Here is a 24,876-nt window from a genome sequence, read left to right as displayed (position 1 = left end):
TGGGAAGAAGTTGAGCCCTTAAGACACAGCCCCTCCTCATTTGCATAATGAGGCAGAAATGCATACAGAAATGTAAAAAGGACAGGCAGAAATGTAAAAACGACAGGCAGAAATAAATAGCATCACAGAAATATATAGGGTAAAAAAATACAAAGGAAGAATAAAACAGACAAAAATATTATAACATGCACAAAAATAAATACTTAAAAAAAATAAGTAATTAATAAATAAAGTTGAAGATTATAACGCACAATAAATAAATAAGGTAATTATTACAAAGGCGAATAAAAGAATAAGCTAATTAAAAGAGATATATGCATTTATGTCTCACTGTATAATTTAATTTCTACCTACATTTATTAATTTGGTGGCAATTAATTGTATGTTTATTTATTTATTGAGCATTTATTTATTTCTGTATTTATTTTTAGATCTGGAAGACTTGGTCCTCCATACAAAAGAACTATGTGACAAACATGTTAAATAGCCAGCACACAAAGAGGGACATATTTTAGATTTGATCATCACTAAGGGTATGAACCTTTCTAAGGTCAATGTAACTAATGTTGCCCTAGCTGATTACTTTTATGTTATCTTTCAAAGTATAATTTCCAATGACCCAGTTAGCCAAAGAGACATCATAAGAAAAAAAATTGTTTAACTACAATACCAGTGCAACCTTTAACCAAGCTTACTATTAAACAAAAATCTCTGTGGGAAAGTGCTCCACCAGTTAGAAGTGAAAAAGGGAATCAAGTTGAAAAGCTGAACACAAATGACAAAAGACTAGACTCAAGGTTCACTATGACATCTATAAAGAGAGACTTTACAGATATAACTTACAACTGAAAAATGCAAGGGCATCTTTTTTCTCTGAGAGAATCAGCAAAAACATTATTAATGGTTCACAGGTTAACAAATCCTTCTGTGTCTGTGGCTTCTTAACCCCACTCCGCCAGGGCCTGCAACGAATTTGCCAACTTCTTTACTGAGAAAATACAAAAGGTTAGAGGGGCAGTCTGTACATCCATATCAAATTCGGTACCAAAGTTGTCCTTCTACAACAACAGTTTAAATTAAATTTTAGTTGGAGACAACCTTCAAGTTGTCTCCAGCTAAAAATGATTTTGGCAAAATGTCCCAATTCTGTCAAGTAAACTACAAAAGCTTAGAAGAAATCATACACCAACTAAATCCCTCTTCCTGCTGCCTCGATGTTCTACCCACAGCTTTCTTTAAGAAAGTTTTGACTGTCATAACGTCTGATTTAACTCAGTTATTAAAAACTTTGCTTTTTGCCAGGTGCATTCCCCCATGTCCTAAAAACAGCAATTATCGAACCACTGTTAAAAAATAACAATTTGGACAATTTGTAGTTACTCCAGTAGTTACTCCAGAACTACAGGCCCATCTCAAACCTCTCCTTTATCAGTAAGATTATTGAAAAAGCTAATTTTCAACAATTAAACACCTTCTTAACCATGACCAGCCGCTTTCACGTTTTCCAGTCAGGTTTCTGTGCTCAACACAGTACAGAGACCGCCCTTATCAAGGTGTTTAATGACATACTCAAAATCTGGGTGTAGTGACAGACTTAGACATTAACCTTCATAGGCATCTGAAGTCAGTTGCAGAGTTGGCTTTCTATCACCTGAAGACTATTTCCAGGATTAATGGACTAATGTCTCAGCAGGATCTGGAAAAACTAATCCATGCGTTTATTTTTAGTCGAATTGATTACTGCAACGGTGTTTTCACAGGTCTGCCTAAAACGTCGATCAGACAGCTGCAGTTGATCCAGAACGCTGATCCAGCGTCCTCACTAAGACTAAGAAAGTAGAGCACATCACACCAGTTCTAAAGTCCTTCCACTGGCTCCCTGTATCTCAGAGAATAGACTTTAAATTACATCTGTTAGTCTATAAATCAATGAATGGCTTAGTACCAAAATTCTTCACAGGCTTCTTGTCAGTGTATCAACCCCCCAGACCACTCAGGTCGTCTGGTTCTAGCCTGCTCTGCATACCTAGGACCAGAACTAACCATGGAGAAGCAGCATTTGGTTTTTATGCTCCACTTATCTGAAACAAACTTCCAACTGACTGTAAAAGTGCTGAAACACTGAATTCCTTTCAATCAAGGTTAAAAACCTATTAGTTTAGAATTGCCTTTAAATGTTAATGTTTAATTTAAACTGTTGTAGTTAACTGAAATTTCATTAGAGTAGGTTTTGTGTGGAGATAGATAGATAGATAGATAGATAGATAGATAGATAGATAGATAGATAGATAGATAGATAGATAGATAGATAGATAGATAGATAGATAGATAGATAGATAGATAGATAGATAGATGTGACAAGTATGAGAGAGGGTTGTGGACAACAAGTGTGAGTTAAAGCCGGAGAGTGTGAGTGAAATTGCCCTTGTGCCTTGCTTCAGATTCCACTCACGTTCTGCTCTGTCCCCAGACATTAAAAGTGTGTCCATAGTTTTGGCGACCGGGGGAGTGATTGGAAATGTCAGCTGACAACAGCACTTTTCACTGACACTCTGAGAACTGGCGCGAAGACAGAGAGAGGGAGGAAGGGAGGGAGGAGGGGAAGAAGAGGGAAACTGGGAGAGAAGGATGAGAAGGATGGAAGGGGTGGATGTGAACAGAAACGATCCAAGCTTGGTGACAATGGGGATGAGGATGACAATGCGTGTGATTGTGTGTTATTAGTAAAATACTCTAATTCACTGCTAATTCATTGTATCAGTGTGTTTTTATAAAATGTCTATGCATGTTTTTTTTTTCTTTGTGTGCATGCAAATACGTCATGTCAGTGAGTGACAAGAAACTGCCACTTGGTCCAGTTCAGAAAGCTGGAGAGTGTATTAGGTCCCTAATGCTTTCAATACTGCCCAGTAGCCCCCACCGACAACCCTCTGCCACTCTGACCTTTTCTAAATGTTACTGGCCACTTGGCAAGCTGACTTGGCCCCTAATGAAGCTTTTATTGGCCCCTATTTTTCACTCAATTTCCCCAGAATGCCTGCAGGGCTATACTGACATACAGCTGACTTGAACTGCAGTTGATACACACAGGAGCAGTAAGAGAGCCAAGCAGACGTGGGCAGTAACTACATCACATTTGCTTCTTACCTTTACTTCAGTAACTTTATGAAAAAGATGCATTTGTAAGAGCAGTTTACTGGGGCACACATTTAATTCTGTTTGACTAATGTCACTTTTAATGTTGAAGTAATTTGATGCTTATTGAAAACAATACGTTTTGTTTGCTGAGTCTGCTGCATCGTTTGGAGGTCAGATGAATAAACAGTAAATAAGGATGCAATATCACCGGTAGTACTTTTCAATGTGCTCACATGTACTTTGCCTAGGCCCTAGGGTATAAATTATGGTCATTTTAAAAGCTTTATCTTCTATACAGTGCCTTAACTGACGAAAAAAAGTGTTGCTTATCAAGATTGTTAAAGCATGAAATCATATATAAGCTATATGAGAATTTTTGCTCAATAAAAAGATGGACAACTCTCCAGTTTCTCCTCCATGAGCCCAATATATAATTGAGTAGTGAAAAAAGCTACCTTAGCTACAAAGTCCTGAGTTGAATGGAGAAAAGGTTGGTTGTAAAAACCTTGCAAAAATAACTTTTTTTCTTTTGTACACAAAAAAGTAGCAAAGTATCACTTCACATAAAGTATTTCACTAAAGCAACACCAAACATCTTTGAACAAATGAAAAACATGAAAAATGATAAATGCAAAAGTAACAAAGACATGAGGATTGAGCCCATGTTCAGCCTATTACATCTTCCCTGATTGAAAACAGCAGTGTTAAAGGGTTGTTATCAAACAAATGCAACATGTGAAAAGGGAAGAAAAAATAGGTCTTATTCTAGGAGCACTTTATAAGATGAATCCTAGTTCTGTATTAATTTGTCCTTTATTGCATTTATTCATTATACTTTTTTCTCATTTTAATATCACTTAAAATCTATTGTTTTTGTTAATTTTCCTCCTTGATAGGTAAAACATAGTTATCTTGTGTGGAAGTATATGCACTATTGTTGATACAAAATTTATGTTTTTTTCAAGATTAAATTTCTCCTCTTATTTGTTTATAAAACATTAATAATCAAAAGTCATTTTGGAAATACTGAAAAAACACTGGCAAATCATGTATTATTGTTCATTTCCATGTGGGGGCCACTACACAGCATTTGTGCTCAGGGCTCCCAAATGGCTAGCACCACCCCTGATCTTACCGAGGCGTCTCTACAGCAGCAGGTTCCCTGTTGGATGCACTAATGTCGGCTGAATCCGACCTCCGTGTTCTTGTGTAGGGAAGGACTGACAGTTCAGAGTTATCATACAACTCAGCTCCAGTTCAGGTCCTCTTTGAACCCTCTTGGATTCAGGTAAACATCACAGCCATGATCATTTTCCTCCACTTTTTCTCACACATGCAAAGCAGCTACGTCCACTTGAATGCATGGCAAGCGTTTGGCGCCAAGGTAATGGTTTTTTTAAAATCATTAAATAGACTACTAGCTGTAAACGGTAGAGTGGCCGGTTATTAGATATTATATTATATATATATATATATATATATATAAATATATAAAATCTATTTGATCTGCAAGAAGTGCCTGCCAGAAAGAAAAATTGTCAAAAATGTATTTTTACTTTTCCATTTATCTTATTCAGTATCAATAAGATTCAAGATAAGATTCAAGATATTCAGTATCAATAAGATGGAGGTAATCATGAGGATTTACTCTGGACAGCTTGCTTTTCCATCAAAGGGCCAACACTGAGAGACTCAAGAAAAACAGCAAAATACATGTAAAAACTCCTAGCGTAAAAAAATCACTGTACATAACTCTTAGTTACATCAGCTCAAACCCTAAACAATCCATCCCCCACTGTGAAAAGTGGTGGTGGGAGTATCACAGTAAGGGGAAGCTTTTCTTTAGCAGTTACAGGATCCAGCAAATAACTACGTTAGGGACTGGAGCTTCACCTTCTGGCAGAATAGCAACCCTAAATGTACAGTCGGAGCCACGCTGGAATGTAACACAAGTTTATTACAATTATCATATTTCAATTTAATACCTTCACAATTTAATGTAAGAAACCATCCTTTGGATTGGTGTTTGCAGGTGATTGAATCTATATTACTACCAGCCAGATCTAATTAAACTAAGACAATCGGTGAACAGGGTCTTTTACTGGTAAGTGGTGTCAGAATTAAATCCTACATTTAATTACAGTGTAGAAAAGTTTAATTATGTTCAGGACAAATCACCTAGGCCCTTCTTATTCTGTCAAAGAGAGAGAAAATACTTTTTTATATATATTGTAACCATGACAGCGTTTAAGCAGATGAGCTCTTTTTATCTGAGAGCCTGGAATGCATCTGGAGAAAATCTACGCTAACAATGTCATGCAAGGACATGGAGTGTGGTCTACGATGACTTTGGATTTTTAATCAAAACAGCCTGCTGCTAGTTCAGTTACAGGTGCTTGACAGAAGAGAAGCTTAAATACAATCTGTGTGCAAACACAAGCCCGAGAGACAACAACCCTACATCTATAGACATCTATAGCTTTGTTCATATTTCACAGATGAGCAGAGAGAGAACAAGAACATATTTTTCTCAAGAAGCCAGAAAGGGCAGTCAGTTCAAGTGCCAGGGACTGATGAGTCCTTTAGTACTTTATTACTCTGTCAGATCATTTCAGTTACTAATTTCCTTTCTGACACTACTTAAGAAATGACTAAACATCTTCATGAATCTGGGAGGTCAAAAACTTTAGTTGAAAAACAGAGGGATGTGTTTTTCACTCCTTAAGTGAGCACGTGACACAGTGCAGATGGGAGAGGAAGGGTTAGACCAACCCCCCTCCTGATGAAACCAAAAGGAACGCATAGGTCAACAGTACTCTGCTGATGCTCATTAACTGCTGCTGCTGGACTCACACAACATTAATTAAACCAGTAAAAATTGAGCTAAGCTCTTCTGAAATCAGTAGCAGAGCTACAAAATAGGATCAAAGAGAATAAAACTTACGGCTGACAGAGTTTGATGAGGTCCTGGTCTGTGGTGGCGGGTGGCAGGCCCCTGATGTACAGGTTGGTCTTACTAAGTTGCTCCACTAGCCCTCCTCCATGACCTCCACCCCCTCCTCCTGTCGTGCCTGGACTGGGTGGAGCCATAGGCTGAGGAGGAGGAGCATAGGACTGCTGCAGAGACAGGGAGAGGAATACATGAGAAAGTACTTTTGCATTTCTTGCTAATTTATTTTTGGGGCGCTGTCAAATGTGCACACAGTTCATAGAAGTTTTAAGTTTGTGGCCCATTTCTATCCAATCAAACATCCTCCCTACCACCAAACTCATCCTGCACAGTTATCGTTTCCTGTGCCACTCCATTTGCTTGATTCAGCAGGAAGCCCATCCAATTAAGAAAGCAGGATATGAGGCGAGTAGATTAGCAGGGCTTGATGGAAACAAGTTTTACCACAGAGATTTGCTTGAATAACAACAACCATTTATTGTCCCCTGCGAAAGTATGCACACCCTTACAGCTTTATGAAATTTTACCACCACACACTTCAATGTATTTTATTGCAATTTTGTGATGTTTATGTGACAAAAGCTTTGAAGTGTGTCATTCACCATGTTAGTTGCAAGTGTTTGGGGGTCTTTATTAGAATTGCACGTCTTTTTTTGCACGGTCTTGATTACAAAATAGCACGACCTAAAGCCTTAAAAGACCATTACATTGGGACGTGTTGGCATGGGTCTAAATAAGCAACATATTAATAAACAGTGCATTTAGACATGGTTTAACAGTTGCAACAAATGCAGGGCATCTTCTAGTTGTAACAAGACAAACAGCTCAGTAGTTCAAGAGATATGTTTGCAAGGCACTATCTGCAGTAGCTATTGCACCTGTCATGCTATTGATTTGTATGTGAATTATCAAATAACTAAACTGAGTTGAACTGAATTAAAATAAATTGAATTAAATTGAATTGAATTGATGAGGACCCAAATGGCAACTGGGCATTTGCAGATGCAAGGTGGAGTTCTGGAACAAAGGATTAAATAATGGAAATGTTACAACAGACAAGGGAACCACAGAGACACAGGGGAGAGTGCAACAGTAGAATCCATGAAAGAATGATAAAAACCTGGAGACAAAAAAATCTAACTTCAAAGACATATTATCAATAACCTTTTATCTATTATTATTAGAATGTGAGTGAACATCCAAGCATAGCTGCAAGAACTGATGAGGGCAACAGATGTAAGACAGCACAACTCGACATTAAAATGAGTTACCATCTTATAACAATTATCCTTGTATGGTTGTCTGTATACAGTAGACAGTGTTGTCAAAATTAATGATTAAGCAGTTAATCAAAAAATGGACAAAACAAGGAAAATAACAAATAATCCTTGAAATGCAATGTTCTTCTTCTATGTTTTGTTCTTCATCTTTTGTTTTGCTTGGGGCAGTACTGCCTCCAACCACAGTCAAATCTCTGTTCAGGTAAAGCTGTTTATCTGAATATTATTTTGTTTTTGTTTTTTATTGAAAAGCCAGAACAAAAAAAATCTGAAATTAAAATAGACGTAATAAGACTATTTACAAAATGTAAGGAGTAGAAAGTACAGATAATTGTATGAAAATGGGAGGAGAAGAAGTAAAAATTAAACTAAAAATGAATTGCTCCACTGAAGTATAAATAACCAAAATTTCTATTTGAGTAAGTTAACGAAGTATTTGTACTTAGTTACTTGACACCTCTGGTAAACAGGTAACTGAGCAAAAGAGGAATAAATAAATTAATAGAAACACAGATAACCCTAACCAACCAAAGCAAAGGACAAATTAACATGGATTGAGCTGAACTGAGATACAAAAAAAACTATCAAAGCAAAGGGGAAACATCTAACCAAGCTCTAACAGAAAATAATGACAAATGTGCAAAGAACCGAGCGCAAAAAATAAACTAAGAAGCTAAACACAAAGGAACGAATGTATAAGGCTACACCTTAAAGAAGATAACAGGAAAATGAAGAAATTTCAGACATAAAACAAACCCAAAAACCCCTAAAGATTGTAACAGCAGAGTTAAAGCATCCAACAACTTTCTAAATCGAGAAAAAGTTATTTGTTCAAAAACAAAATATTGTGTTTTAAAGCTATTTGTTTTAACCGTTTTCACCTTTGGGTGAGACGTCAAATGCAGGAAATAAATCGGTCCGTGAACAAAACAAAACAAAATCAAAGAAACGACATTGCTGAAGTCTCCTGCAGCGAGTTATTTTTACATTTCAACAAGCATAGATTAATGCTTGAAACTAAGTTCAATACCTTGATATATTTTAAAATATGGTTGTCATGTCTTGTGGCTATGGAGGAAGAAAATGGGCCATGCAGAGTTTAATCCTGGCCTGAGTGCTATATCACTCTTTAACTTCCTAAAACATCTCATATTGGCCTCCCCTGTCAAATTACACCACTCAATACTGGCTAAATGGCTCAATAAGATGACCAACTCTGGCAGGGAGGAAGGCAAGTGTGAGGATTAATGAGTGTCTGGCACTGATGAAACATCCACCCCTGCTCTGGCCCTAGGCAAGTATTAAGTGAAGTCTATAGCAAGTAAACACGACAACAGTGTTGGAAAGACTCCGTCTTGATCTTTGAATAAAGCTACACTCTCTCGACACAGAGGTCTACCAGTCTCAGCATCAGTACCACAGCGCTGAAGTGGATGGAGCGAGCTCAAAGAAATGAATGATGGTGGACATAAGCAGCAGAAATGGAGGAGAAACAATTCATTTATGGGCTCATGCGCAGGATGTAACAGTGCATGTTAATGTGAGCTCAGAAACGCGACTGAATGTGCGCGAGTTTGTGCATGTGTGAGCCACTGGCGTTGGTGATAATGACGGCCCGTCAGTGCCGAGCAACCGACTCTGATGTTAATTCATTACCTGTGTGCTCCTCAAATGACACTCACTTCATATCATGCGCTCAGATGCACACACGTACACACATGTACACACAAACACACGCATACTGTACATTCACGCACAGGCCTGCTGGATGCTCAGAAGGACGGGGTTAACAGACTCCAGCTCTTTTAGAACAGATTTGCTGCAGTAAAAGGAAACAGTGAATTATAGACCACGGATTTAAAATCTAATGAGAATACTGTGAACTTTCCCCTTTAACAATACATGGCAAAAACAATAAATTGGTAAGAGAAGAAAGATTTTCAAATGTCTTTTAGATTAGTATTTTGACAATAAGGACCCATTCACAACTAACTAGCAGATGTTTAAAACACCGGAAATGCATATATATATATATATATATATATATATATATATATATATATATATATATATATATATATAAAACACCTGCTATCATTCAGAAACTTCCTGAAAATGTTTTATTCCAAATATCCCCACCTGAGATCTGAAAATCTGCACTATCTGTGTCGGCATGTTTGTGATAGTGATGATTAAAACCTCACAGCTTCAAAGCCTGACTCGGTCTGCACATTTTAGCAGCGGGAATGTTGCCCAACTGCCTCCGACAAGATAACACGAATGCACGTTTGATGGAACCACAATGTATATAAGTACGCGCTAACAATTTCTTTAAAGACACACGCCGCTGACCTCAGCTTTGTAGGCCGCTCGCATTCCGGTGTGATCTGGAGCAGAAAACACATATTTTGCGCTTATGCGCACAGATATCCAGGCGTGCGCAAATGTAGAAAATCTTTCTTGTTTCTCCCATCTCACTGACACAGCACACACACACACACACACGCTCTCACAGCACACACACACACTCACACACTTGATCAAAGGCCTTGCCCAGGGAACCTCTTTCAGCAAATTTGTGCAGCTGTCATGTTTGGGCTGATAGTGAGCTGTGTGTGCGTAATGTGTCAGAGGCTGTGATATGGGAAATCCTTTGAAACATTAAAATCTGTCTCTCTTTCATAACTACACTTCCTCCTGTCTTTTCCCCCTGTCACCCACTGTTAATGTTGACCGCGCCATCGCTCGCTTCCTTGATCCTTTCACCTCTGCCTATCGGCTTCCCGCGTGCTGTCTACGTTTCTTTCCCTCTGCTCCTTCTCATAGTTTCTCCCTCCAATCTTAAAGGATTAGTCTTCAGTTGTGCATGTGGACCGAAGGCTGCCTCTCAGCTGGTGTTGTTGACACACTTAGTACAGTGGAGCAGCTCTCGCAGCGGGAAAAAAGGCTCCGAGGCAATGACACAAACTGTCACACAAAGCAAACAGCTACTGGATTTTATGCATGACCGGGCACATGAAGAAGCAACACATCGCGGCACAGCTCCGCGGTGTCATGTGTGTGCACGCTGCTGACTCCACGGTGAGCACATTTCTGACCTTTTTAGTGCAATGAGATGGGAATAATATCAAAAAATTTGATTTTCATGGCAGATCAGAAGCATTTTTTTTGGTACTTTTCAACACATGCCACTATCATTAGGTTTCAGTCTTATATGACTCTGCCACTGAATGCTGATCAAATCTTTACTTTTACTGATCAAATATTTTTATGCCTTTGATGGACTGCCTTTGATGGACTGGGATAGGCAACAGTCCCTGATGACCCTGCAGGTAAAGGTGGGTGTAGATGATGGATGAATGGGTGGTTAGCTGCATCCTGCTCAGAAACACACAAAGCTAAAGTCTTCCATTCATGTTATGATTTGACAGATTCTGTACACTTTTGCCAAAAGAAAGACTATCACCCTAACATTATCACGATTTCTGGGTGTTTGTTTATATATTTGTTTTTGTATGTTCCTGGGATTTTGTATATTTCAGTTTTTCTCACCCTCAGTGGTTCTACTAATTGATTTGGTATTAGTCTGTATGCTGTTACCATTACATTTCTGTTTCCCTGTCTGCCTGATCACCTCATGAACCTGCGCTTCTTCTTGTTTAGCCCCTCTCCTCTGAAATTGCACTTTTTTTCTATATCGCTCGAACCATACTCTTCTCTGTTTTCCCTCTTAAGGTTACTTAGTTAAGTCTCCATTTCTCCCTGATTCTTGCTGATTATTTTGTACCTCATGGAGTTGGTTAGTTATTTCTTTTCCTTTCTCTTCAGTATCTTGTTGTTTCTCTGTGTCAGCCCCTTCATGTCAATCACCCGTTGCTTGTCCTGGTAATTACTTCCACCTGTCTCTCTGTCATTTCCTCTCCTATTTAAACTGTCACCTCCTCTCCTTCTGTCCCAGATCCTCCGTTGCACGCGCCCCTTGTGTCACTAGTGGTTTTTGTGAGTAGTTGTTTTGTTCATTACACTACTTTAAATCTCATCATGTGGCTTCCAGGCACCGGTGTGCATTTTGGTCCGGCAACTACACCTCAAATCATGACAACTAGTGGTCCACATAGAAAAGGAGACTCCATTGCTGATGTCTGGATCTAATCACAAGTATAGGATTGAGATCCTGAGCACAAAGCTTCAGAGTCTGTGACTAAACTCTAATACTGAGACTTGCTGTTGGTTCACTTTCTGTGTTTTTATGCCAGCCTGCAGCATTGCCAAAATATAAATTTAGTTTTTTACACTTGCCAGTGAGGTTCTATTTTGTACCTTTGCAGATTTGGTTGTTTCCTCTTTTAGCCACAAATGATGTACCTCAACCTTGATCTTTGAGTTTATTTTTGTGGGGCCAAAGAATTTCCACGAATATTGGTGATTATCAGCAATGAGAACGCTCAACTCTCATTTATATTTTCATTCAATTATATATAATCATCTTAAATATTTGTAATCCATTTTATCAGTTGAATCATGGACATATTGTGATATTTGATCAAACCAAACTAACGCTAAACGACTTTCGGCTGGCCAAAATTACGAACTGGAGTTATAACATACAAAATATTACACAGAGGGTGGCGCCACCTTCTATCAGATAAATCTGCAAATGGAATGACTAAACTTCAAAGATGAAAAATGACAAAAGGGACAAAGTGACAAGCGCCTGGCATCCTTTGTGCCTGTACAGCAGTCTGTAGATGTGAAACTTGCACAGAGAGCAGCTGAAACAATAGTCATCCAACTGTATGATATTTAGAAGTCCACTAAAATACATTATGAGCAGCCTTATCAATGAGTCATATCAAAAAGCAAACTGCTCAATATTTAAACATTGTCTGCAGGAGCAGCAAGGAGTTTAGTAGAGACTTTAGCCGGATGTGTTATTAACATATTTGTGTCAGTCCAGAAAAATGTTCAGCACAGCATCAGAATGCCATTAGATGTGTGAGTTAAGGGAAATGTAATACTAATTAAATGAGGTGGGTTATTTCTACCACATTTTAATGGCACTGAGATTCCAAGCATTTACAGCTAAAACCTTATATTTACATACACTGTATAAAAAGACACAGTTGTTTAAAAGGCACACAACCTCTCCGATTCTACCTATAGATCAAACCAAAATGTTTGTCCTATAGGGATTGAAAAAGCTGTATTTAATTTCTAAATGCCAGATTAACAATTGACAATATTTTTTTTCTTTTTTTTCCCAATTAAGAAGTTTGCATAATTTTTTTTGTATTGATAATATAAATACATAAAAATTTTCCCTTTATTGTGTCTCAGAGGGGCCTATAAATGGAAATTGCATTTAATTGCCTTTAAATAGAAATGCGTTTAAACTGTATGACTTTGGTCAAAGGTTTGGGGTATCCTTCTACAAGCTAAAAAATATGCTGTGATTTTGGCCCATGCCCCCTGAAAGAACTGGTGTAACAGAATCAAGTTTGCAGGATGCCTTGCTCATACACAACTGTGCTCACGGATTACCTATGAAACTGAGATCAGAGGTTTGTGTAACCACACCATAACATTTATATTATCGTCTTTATGCCACTTTCTAACTAATTTGGCTTGATGTCTAGGGTCATTGTCCATTTGAAAGACCCATGGGTGCCCAAGCTTTAAATTCCTGACGCATGTCTAGAGATGCTGGTTCAATATTTCCACATAATGTTCCTACCTCATCATAGTATTGATTTTGTGGAGTACACCATCTGCTACTTCAGCAAAACACCCGTACAGCATGATACTGCCACCTCCATGCTTCACAGATACAAAATACAGTCATGGTTACATTAGCCCACAGGAAAAGGCTTTTCCCTGACTGCCTTTAGAAACTGTCATCTGTCTTTTTTTGCTTTTGCAGTGATGGCTTCCTCCTCCTTCACGGGCCTTTTAACCTGTTGCCAGTACACCACTTATTTCACTGTGAATAATGACATTATTAGCTTTAGCTAACAGCTTTACATGTTTGTTCTAAGGTTAATATGCTCACTTTGCACTAGATCATCTTTACAACAGTATGATGTCTAGACATTTTGATGATCTTCTAACTTGCATGTAATTGTTTAAACAGATAAGCATGGCACTTTTAGGTTACTGAAAATTAATCCAGGGACAAACCAGACTTCTGGAGGTCCCCAATTGTCTTCCTTATATCTTACCTGGCTTCCTTACCCAGGCAAGATATCCCATTCCTTTTCCATGACATCACATTAGAAAGCAATGTGTTTGAGGGGTTGCCTTAATCTTGTCATCTAATCTATCAAAATTTTATGAAGGCCATGACATCATCATCTGTTCTGTCCCAAAATGTTTGAAAGCATAATCAATGTTGTGTCTATTAACTTCTAACTTCAAAGAAATTACTGGAAGTACTATAAAACATCCTCTCTTATCATTCTGGAACTTAGCAAATAGAAATAAAGTTGGCAATTTTATGTGACCTAAAGTGGTAAAAGCTTTATCAACAAATAGAAATATCAAATAAAAATATTCTTTATTGTCCCAGAGTGGGAGAATTCAGGTGTACCAGCAGCAAAGCAAAATGCAAATGGAAACATGCAGACGCACACAAGGGTAAATTATATTAAAAAAAAAAAACAGCAAAAAGAAAAAGAGATTGTACTCTAAGGGCACATTTACAATACAACAAATACTGTACTCGTAATAGTTATTAAAAACTGCATGCTCAAAAACATTAAAGTGTGTGACTGTGTGGGTGATTTTTTAAAAAGGTAATGAAACAGTGGCGGCTAGGGTGCCACTCCATCCAAATTGCAGGAAAATAAAATTAGACATAGTGATCATAAATTAGAACATAAAAAGCAGCTAACACATCTGTTCTGTGTCTGACTTTTTGATTTTTAAGCATTCCCGTTCCACTTTGGGTTTATTTTTGTGAAGGCCCCAAATATCAATGTTTTAATGCCAAGGGGTTCCGGACAAATAAAAGTGTATGTAGACTTTTGGGTGCCGTGTGACTTTATTCTGGTCTCTAATTGGGTAATTAAAGATTAGTCTTGTGGCAAAGCTCCCTGCACCCGTGGCCAATCAGAGCTTTTTGTGTCATTCTTCTTCATCGTATCTGTCAATCAGAGTCACCCCGATGGCAGCTTAGATGCACAAACGTGAAAGCCACTCAAATGCATAAAAACAGACGAGTTCAAGCAACAATGACAAGCTTGGAGACAATGAAAATCTGGTCATTTATTTACAAATGAATAATTTAATTCGGCTTTCGCTATGGAAAAAAGAGGAGATAAAGGAAAATGGACCAGAATGAAAAGACTAAAAGTCCAGGAGCAGACAGATCACCCTGGACGGATATGTGTTCAAGTTCAGTTTATTGTAGTGTGGTAATCTCCGACCTCTAGTGCGCCACCCAAACAAAATATGTCACCAGCCGCCACCGGCATGGAAGTATCTGTTTTCAACTGTATATGGCACTGCATGTAATTGTTTAAACAGATAAACAATTACATGCAGACTGGGACTTGACATTTGCAAATGCCTGTTGTAAGTCAGGTAGTTATTAGGTAGCCTGATGAAACCTAAAGCCCTATTCACAAGGGATTAGTTTTACCTAGGGACCACACGTGATTTATAATATTAGAATATTTACAGAGATTGTCCCGTGCAAATGCGCCACGTCAGTAATTTGTAAAGTAAAAATTTCCCTGTATACGTATAGGGACAGCCGTTAACCGCCTCTTGCTGTCCGTAAAATGCAACAACGGCACAAGGTCCAGCTCTTATTGCACAGTGCAATAGACAGGAGAAGGGATTCTGTTAGAGAAAAAACAAGCCCAAAAACCGCGACTCACGAAATCTACCGAAAGTATAGAAAAAACAGAGCCCAGATATGCTCACAAGCAGAGTGTTGGCTGCACTGCTTCTATTACACAGCCGCTCACATGCACAATAAACAGCAGAGAATCCATAAATTTCAGCAAAGATCAGTTTTTGGTTATCCTATATAATCATGCCACATAATAAGCAGACGTATGGGGTAATTTATTTATTACATTAGGTCCCTAGGTAAAACTAATCCCATACAAATAGGGTATATTATTTATTTTAATACCAACCAAAACTAGTATAGTAGATTGTAAAATGTGTAGTTAACTCACCAACAATAACATTTATTTTGTCTAACAGGTATTCCCGCCCCTGTATTTTTCTTCCTCGAAAGCCACAACAAAGACAAAAAACAGGACTGTTCCTTTATTTATCTTCATGAAATATGTATGACCAGACATAAAGTGACATACTGACTACAACTGTGGCTGCTTTGTGAACTACTGTAGCTACTGTAGCTGGTGAGATAACCCCTGACACTGCACTGCAGTAACATGCTAAACTACATACTCCCTGGAGCACTATCAGTATCTTTTTAAGGAAAAACAAATTAAATTTGAACATAGTTCTTAGAGTTACTTACGTTCTAAGTGGAGGTACGGAAACTTTAGAATAAAATCTGATCCCCATTTGGATTTAGCTCATCATACTGATAACAAAGATAATTGTTATTGATAAGTATTGTTTTTTTAAATTACTTTCAGCATCGTACCATTCTTTTCCATCCAGTTGCTTTACCCAGACAGGTCAATACAAAACACCCATATAATTGCCTATTGTAGCAAAAGGGTATATCTAAGTGTATATCTACACAGGTCATCAGACAAATGCATTTCCAATGCTATCTGGAGTTGTCCATTATTTCTTTTCCACTTTGTAATTAAGTTGCTTTTAGAAAGGTGTAAAAAAAAGTCCAAGAATAAATAAATAAGTCTCTAAAAATGTAAATCTATCATCATCCATAAAGGATTTCTTATTGCACAGGGAAATGGATAATTTCTGTAAGTGCTCTGTTAGAAGATATGTTTCAAAAGGTGATGCCAAGTCCCACGGAAGCTTGAACCTTAGATGACACATCAGGACAAACGGGCAAATACAAATGCCATTGATGAGCATAAAACTAGAGTCTATCAGGGGAAACAACAGCATTGATAAGACAAAGGAAAATCAGGGGGATATGGGAGGAGAGGAGGTGGGAGGTTTGTTCCGGCCTCGTCTGATGTTTCCCGAAACACAGAGGAAAGAATGCAGGCTATTTTTGGGCCCAGCTCTGAGATTCTCTCTAACTCACTGTGCCTTTAAGCGCAGCGGCGGAAGGGTTTAAGGAAGAGCTTATGAAAACAGCAGAATAAAAACAGGGCATAGATTACAAATACACACAGCTAAAATAAGCTTTGGCTATTGCTTGTTACAAACATTGAGGAGGCAACAACTCATCAACAGCTGTGTCAAAGCCTCACTGGCTGCAAAAAGCTCCAAATGGTGCTGTAATATTCTAAGGGGGAAAAAAAAGAATCATCAAACGAGGACACACAGTGCCTTGCATGAGTATTCACACTCATTGAACTTATTTATATGTTGTTACATCACAACTACTGATTTAGGTGATGTGAATTGTATTGGGAATTTTATGTGATAGACCAACGCCAAGTTGTGCATGATTATAAAAATTATGAACAATTATTAGTGGATTTTATTAAAGCTGTAAAAGAAGAATAAAACTAGTTTATGACACAACTTTTCAGGTAAATGTTTGTGTACCTCGTTTAGATAATGAATTAAAAGTTTGAACTTTTGTTGGAACCATGGTAGTACTATGACAATCTTTAGCCTTTCAACCAGTGTTTAATAGACCAATGCATACATTATAGAATTATGACTCTGAATTTACTTACCGCTGAAATAACCTAACTTGAATGTAACCCAGCAGGCGCACTGCTGTTTTTCAAATAGAAATGAGTGGATATGAGGTTTTACCAGGGTGTCTGCAAATTTCATCAGCCGACACTTAAGATGACTTTGAGGTCAGTCCAAATGGAAGAAGTTACTCGTTAATTAAAATGCAGAAAGTGGACCATCTGAAATATCCTCTCTATGACCTATATAGTCCAAGCAATAGTTTGAGGGGAGTTGTCTGCAGCGTTTTGAAGGTTGCTGAAACCACACTAAAGTTGTAAACTTAGACTTATATTTAATCTTGTGAGTAAATTCCCTCTCCTGATGATGAAAGGGTTTTAAATTTATCACGTGAAACTTCATTATGGGGGCCATATACCTCTTCAAATCAAACCTAGATGTCCAACATCATTGCTATAAGGTTTGTCGGTTTTTCATTACCTTTATCTTGCTTTCAGTTTATCTTCCCACTTTTATATTTCAGTTACTTTCACTCTGGCGCCCTCTCCTCTGATGTCCTCTTTGCCCTCATCTCTCTCTCAGCTTTCTATCCAACTGACTTCTGTCCTACTGCCCCTCAGAAGATCGAGTCGACTACACCGTTCCCCAACGGAACGGCATGTTCCAGCATTCTACCTCTCCATCTCTCTTGTTAACATCGGCAGCAACAGCAACAACACGCGCTTGGGATGTCATAAACAAGTTGCACAAGCATTCCCTGAGGACACCCAGTTTGCACTTGGTACTCAGTGACCTGGTAAGAGATAAGGAGGTGATGGAGAGTGACTGTGCAGGGTTGCTAAACTTTCAGCGAATTCCTGTGGCTGTGCTGTTGAAACGGTCAGTATGAGGCGAGGAGCAGAATGTTTGTGCGTATGCGGGTAAGCCGTTTAACTTGAGACTGATTTGCGTTGGAATTAGCCTGGTCAGTTTATGGCTCCTGGGATTAAGGCTAAGTGAGGGTTTGACTTTGAAGTTCAGAAAAATGTTGGGTAACTTGAGCAACAATATTTGGTATTCTTAGTATATAGATTTTTGTGGGGATACAATGTAGGTCTGGACACTGAATTTCAATGTGATATTGTCACGGTTTATGCTCATACATTTAGAAAGTAAGTGATATATGTATTTTTGTATTTATCTACTGATATAAAAACAATAAAGTTCATTTTTTCTGTCTCAACAACATATTTTTACTTTTTTTAATTTGCATCTGGCTGCATTTGTTGTTTTGGCAATAACAGACAGAATATCCTAACGCCCTTCTGAAACATTTTCTGCTGAATCATAATAACAGATACAACTAAAATATATTAGTAGCAAGTGAGCCCGAAGGCATTATCGTTAAATAATTAGCTAACATTTATTGCACATCAACAAGCTCTTTGCAATATTGATACATTTGTAAGGTATCATGAAGCCTTTCACCCTTTCATTGTAATGGTGCTGGAAGATATGATGTAAAAGATACATAATACTCCCACCTATTTTTCAAACACTTTACCATGGAGAATATCTTATTGTTTATTATTTACCACATAAATCAGCCTGACATGGATTTTTGTTTTTTTGAGATGCTGAAATATCCCACCACATATCCGCCTCGGTTCTCACTTGGCATGCATATCGCACTCAAATATCATGGCAACAAATCAGAAAAAGAATCCATTATGCTTACATTACCGTATGCAGATGCTTTACTCACTTCTGTTTGAAAATGAAAGTGAAGGACATTGTAAATTGAACAATTGCTCTCCAGTATACATTCATGAAACTTTAACTAGAACACACCAAAAGCATCACAAATACGGCAAAGATATCTCAAAGGTTGATGTCCCTCAAAATCTCAAAACATTTCTTCACATTAAGACCTAATCAAGACATGTTTCTGAAACATATGAAACTATAATAATTGTGGTAAACATGTAAGAATCTCTAACCTATAAGCATTCATTCCCAACGTAAACCCAATACAATCCAGTAAAATGCAATAAATTGAATCCAGAAAGTTATATGTGTGTGTATATATATAAATATATATATATATATATATATATATATATATATATATATATATATATATGGTTCTTCAATATATATATATATATATATATATATATATATATATATATATATATATATATATATATATATATATATATAGATATATAGATATATATATATAGATATATACTTCCTTAAATGTTGTGAAGTAGAACCCTATAGTAGCTTTTAAATCAAGTTGAAATAAATTCAGCTAGGTTGAGTTGAGTTTGGCTAAAATAAATCAAAATTAACTGAAATTAGATTAAATTACATGTGACCTATGCATGTTAATAAATCAGAATAATAGAAGTGAATATAACTGAATTTCAATTAATTTAATTGATTAAGTTGAGAATGTGGAGAAAGAGCTTCCAGCTTTTCTCCTAAAAGCCTACCCTGTCAGATTTTAAGCTACATGCACTTATCAACGTGACAAGTTTAGAACCTGGAATACATGTAAGCTGAGAGAGTTAGGAGGGTGAACATTTTCATTTTAAACTTGCCACAGACGTTTCCAAAGAATAACAAACTGCTTAAACAATAGGACTTGAACCAATTCGAAACTGAAATCAAAAACCACTGATTGTATTCTTATGTGGACTAAAACAGAGACCATCATGTTGCTGAATAAGTGTGGTCTTTGCTTTGTATATATCAAACAAAACAACTGTGACTCCAGTGGTTGCCCCACAGTACACTCTTACTAATGAAAACCCTTCCTGAGTCATATCCAAGAAAAACATTCCACCACATTAGAACTCCAGAACCCACCCAGAGGATTTTATCTCCACCTCTTTGAATCTGTTCCAAAAATCGAAGGAAAAAAAAAAAACGCCACTTTGCGACATTCTTCTTTGTAAATTCAATGACCTCTAGCTTGCAAGTTACACAAATAGGAGGGGGTGCATTCCAAAAGCTCTTTTATTATGTATATTTATGTAAATGCTATGTGAGTTTATGCCGTGCAGTCTCTCTCCCTCCTCCTCTCATTGGCCCTGATTAGTGCTCAACCTGAAGGTATGTGCAAAGCAGCAGCACAGGGACAGGGCTTCAGAGTCGTGATTGGTCTAACGAAGATTTACGGAGTAGGGAAGAGTACAGATGATTCATTGTTCTGCAGTGATCTTTTGAAAAAAAAAATTAAATAAGGCTTTATTAATATATTCTTTGTAGCAGCTAATAAGGTGAAGCTGTCTCCTTATAAGATTTGCTGCATATCCGCACCCAGTGGTTCTTCTATCCCACATAATAACGATCCCATCTCATCCCCTCGTGTCCCTCACCTATTCAGTGTTCTCGTTAGACATTTGGCTTTTCTCCTCCGGCTTCATTTCCTTCGTCTTTCGTCTCTAACTTTCCCCACCTTTCTTTTCTTCGCCTGCTGAAACCCCCTGCCCTCCTCTCTTTTCCCTGTCCGTCATGTGTTTTGCTCTCGTCTCATCGCCTCCCTAAACCTTCCCCGCCTCCCTTTCCGCTCAAACACATACAGGAGATTAAAATATGAGGAAACAATCAAGCTCTGGCTCATTAGCATTTGAACGGTGGGGGGGTGTGGGGAGGGAGGGGGGGATTGAAGACGACAGGCTACTGCAGACATGACAACTGAGCCCTGAAAATCCACCGCATAGCTTCTTTTTTTTCTATCTTTCTTTTTAATCCCAGGAATGACTTTTTACCGTATTTAGTTGAATGAGAAGGAACAATCCTCCGGCAGTCCTTTCAGGCAGCCAAATTACCATGAGAATAAGAGGGCACAAGGAAGAGAGAATGCTTATATAGCGTCTGGTGAAAAGAATGGAGACTATAGACAGAAAAATGTTTTTTCTAAGGCAACAATGAGAAGCTAAAAAGATAGGATTTAGTGTGTGTGTGCTGTGAATGCACTGATTTGTGTATGTTGGGTATGTAATAAGAAACTGAACAACAGCAACTGGCATGCTTTTGTCTAGGGTTATATCTGGAGGTGGGGGGAATGCTCTCATCAGTGAATCAATTAGAATGACTCCACTGTACAAGTGGAGTGACATTAAAAGACAGTGCATTAGTTGAGGAAATCCTTTGCAGGAGTCCTAGCAGGAGGTGGTGGTTAAAAAAAAAATAAAAGTGGCACGTTACAAAATATAAAGAAGAGTCTTCAGCCTCTTTCAATAAACGTTTCCGTCATATGGCCACAGAGATGAGCCCCCTCTCTCTTCGGTTTACAAAATCCCAAAAGCTTGTCCCTCGCATCTGTGAGCTTTCATAAATCGAGCCGGCTTTCTGGAACCAAAGGGAGTGCACAGTCGGGTTGAGTCTGAGCGCTCTGCGTAAAGTGTTCGCTGTATCCTCCCATTTTAAAGGGTTAAACACATTGGCGGCAGATGATATGACTGTTAATTTTATTCAGATACGGGGTGCTGCTCCAGTCCCTGCCTCCTTCACTGTAGTGCCCTTCTCGCTTTTGCTCTGTTTTCATCGGCAACAGTGAAGAGTCTACCCATGGCTGAAGTAACACAATATGTTTTCTGATACCGTGAGAGCATACAGATAAAAAACTATGACCCTTTTTACTTAATATTATTTTCTGATGCCTATCAATGATTACCCTGTACTGATTAAAGCCAAGAACAGTGTAATTGTTGTTCAGGTTTCATGCGGACATGATGTAAGTAGGCTGAAAGGTCAAAATGTGCCCAAATGTAAGCAGATGTGTACAAAGAAAACTAGATAAAAAATACTTCATGTTGGGCTGTATATATATATATATATATATATATATATATATATATATATATATATATATATATATATATATATATATTAGGGCTGGGCAAGTTAACGCGTTAATTTCGCGTTAATTCATTAGACTATTAACGGCGATATTTATTTTATCGCGCATTAACGCATGTTGCTCATGCTTTCAGTCAGTGTCAGTCAGCAGGCGCGCTGACTGCAGCACACTGTCACGGCAGCACTCTCTCACTCCCCCTCCCCTCTCGTACATGGCTCAGCGGCGCCAGCCAATCAGCACGCAGGCTCAGCCTGGCCCGCCCACTCAGCTCTCACACAAACTTAGCAAAGAAACAGCTGAGAGAGACCGCAGCAGCGAAAAAACATGAACAGAGGAAGTAGCACCGTTTAGCTTTATTTTAATACCGTAAATGAAATCAAGCTGTATGTTTTGTAAAAAAGCCGGTTAATTTCAGTGGAAACACAACAAATTTATCTAAGCACGTGAAAAAACATGAAAACGTCGAGCCCCAGAAACGGAGAGAGGAGACGAAACTTCTCTCATTGCCCCGACAGACCCACAGACTGACGTCACTGACTGAGGCGTTTCAGTCCTCCAGGGAACATCCAGGTAGATCAGTGGATGGATGGATGGATGGATGGATGTTACTGGAGCCCACACATAACATGTAATTAAGACCTTGAAAGAACCCAGTACATATATTAAAAAGTGTTATTTAAGATAAGATAACATTAGCTAATCCTTTTTTTATCCCACGACGGGGAAATTTATAGGATTAAAGCAACAGGCAGGTGCACACAACACAGACAAAATTACATAAGGATTGAAATATATAAGAGGTGGATTAGCGAAAAAACACTGAACATAACATTATTATTATTATTATTATTATTATTATTATTATTATTATTATTATTATTATTTAATTGTAATAATAAAATAAAAACCACAAAACCCAAAAGGTCAACAGTTTCATGATACATCAAGCTTAGGGACTGGCTAATATTCAGCAGGTCAAAAAAGGCCATATTTTGGCTGCAGTGCTTGCTGTTCTCTTATGAAGAAAAGATCAACTAGTGCACTAAATTCAATAGATGGGTTGAAAATATCCAGTATAAAATAAGTGCTACAAATGTTACAACACTTTTGTTCATATGGCAGCAGAACATTAAAATAAAAGTGCTCTTTACACTACTTTTGAATTCATTCTTGGAGTTTGTAAATACAATGCGATTAATCGCGATTAATCGCGATTAATCAGGGCGATTAATCGCGATTAAATATTTTAATCGATGCCCAGCCCTATTATATATATATATATATATATATATATATATATATATATATATATATATATATATATATATATATATTTATATATATATACACTTCATATATATATATATACTTCATTTATATATATATCAATGCATCCATCCACTTTCTGACCCGCTTAATCAAACCCTTTTGTTGTAGCAACAAAAATGTACAGATATTTGTACAAAAATCTGTTGTACAAATATCTGTCAACGGAATGGATGAATTAAAAAAAATGTTGATTTAAGTTTTCTAACTTTTGAGGCACAAGGTGCATTACAGGCTTTTGTACTCTGATGGGCTCTTAATCTGAGCCCTTGATATTTATGCAAATCACATACATTTCAAGGTTGGAATTTCAATAATTACAAATACACACTCATCTCTCATCAGTAGGGAGAAGTGTGTGTAGGCTTTCTCTAATGGGAACCAACTGAGCTGCTCTGTACACAAACTCAAGGTTGCTGTATCCTTCTCCACATGCAGTTAATGGGAGCCATCTAATAAGCTCATAAACAAGAAGTCTTATAAAAGATCACTCTACACATGAAGGCAAACACAATGTGAGACGTTGAGGTGTGATGTGCAGCACAGATCGCCCTTCTCACAGGATTCTGCTCGGCACTGCAGGGCTTAACGTTGATTTCAAAGTTGGTGTTTCAGCCTCACTGTATCAATGCAGCACAGAATCTATACCACCTCCACTAATTTTAGTCCAATATATCTCCCTCCTTCAGACTGACCACGTCTGATTTAAACACTGTTATCTTTACCTTCCCTGCTCCGGGGGTCACTGTCAATTCATTATTTCTCTGCTGCCTTTCTTTGCTCCGTTCCCTTTTCGCTCTCTCACTCGCTGCTGTAATTAAATTCCTTCATCAAACCTGAGAGGGGCAAAATATTCAGGGAATGAAAGAAGAAAAGGGAGGGCTGGGAGGTGCGGGGATAAGTGGAAAGGAGGGAGGGAAGAAGAGATCAGAGTGCAAGAACATATTGAGTGGAATCCAAGCCTGTTCACTGAGATCAGATGATGACCTGAGGATATCTGCAGGGGAAATCTGTAAAGGGGATCAGAACAATGCTAGAACTCAGTCAGAGTGTATATATATATATATATATATATATATATATATATATATATATATATATATATATATATATATATATATAAGGTAGAATGATACATTTGACTAATTTCAGTACCCAGATACAATGTGTTATATGTGCTAAAAGTATGTCAATACAGTGAACTGCAGCTGTATTATGAGAAACCACTGCAATGATGAAAAGCTGTACTCATGCCAAACATTGGTGACTCCATGAACAGATTTTAGATTTCCAAACAATTTCTTAACTCTCACCTGTTTTGTGCTCCTAAAATCCGCCCCCATTAATGACCCAGGAACTGAACGAGTCCTCTCATCACACAGAGCCGTGCTTTGCCCATTTCAAATACTGAGGCTGAACAGCGAGAGCAGCTCTTAACATGTTCACTGATCATAACCCAGACGATGTGCGTGCTCGGATTGATTTAAAGGGTCTGATCAAATTACCCGGAAAAGGTTAAAAGTATCCATTACTGGCTAACATGCTTTTGCTGCATT

The 24,876-nt window shown here is 37.8% G+C and overlaps 1 protein-coding gene across 3 annotated transcripts in view; it reads right to left on the bottom strand.

The window, feature by feature from the left end:
* LOC105927712 (RNA-binding motif, single-stranded-interacting protein 3) overlaps positions 1 to 24,876 on the bottom strand; it is a 173,597-nt gene that overhangs the window by 115,279 nt on the left and 33,442 nt on the right. For all 3 annotated transcript variants that reach the window (XM_036130553.1, XM_036130544.1, XM_036130537.1), the window contains exon 2: positions 6,083 to 6,255. In XM_036130553.1, the coding sequence (XP_035986446.1) occupies positions 6,083 to 6,255 (173 nt within the window). The remainder of the gene's footprint in view (positions 1 to 6,082; positions 6,256 to 24,876) is intronic.

This window comes from Fundulus heteroclitus, chromosome 3 (genome assembly GCF_011125445.2).
Source record: "Fundulus heteroclitus isolate FHET01 chromosome 3, MU-UCD_Fhet_4.1, whole genome shotgun sequence".
Classification (NCBI taxonomy): domain Eukaryota; kingdom Metazoa; phylum Chordata; class Actinopteri; order Cyprinodontiformes; family Fundulidae; genus Fundulus; species Fundulus heteroclitus.
Note: the sequence above shows the minus strand (reverse complement) of the source record. Positions and strands in the feature narration are given on the sequence as shown.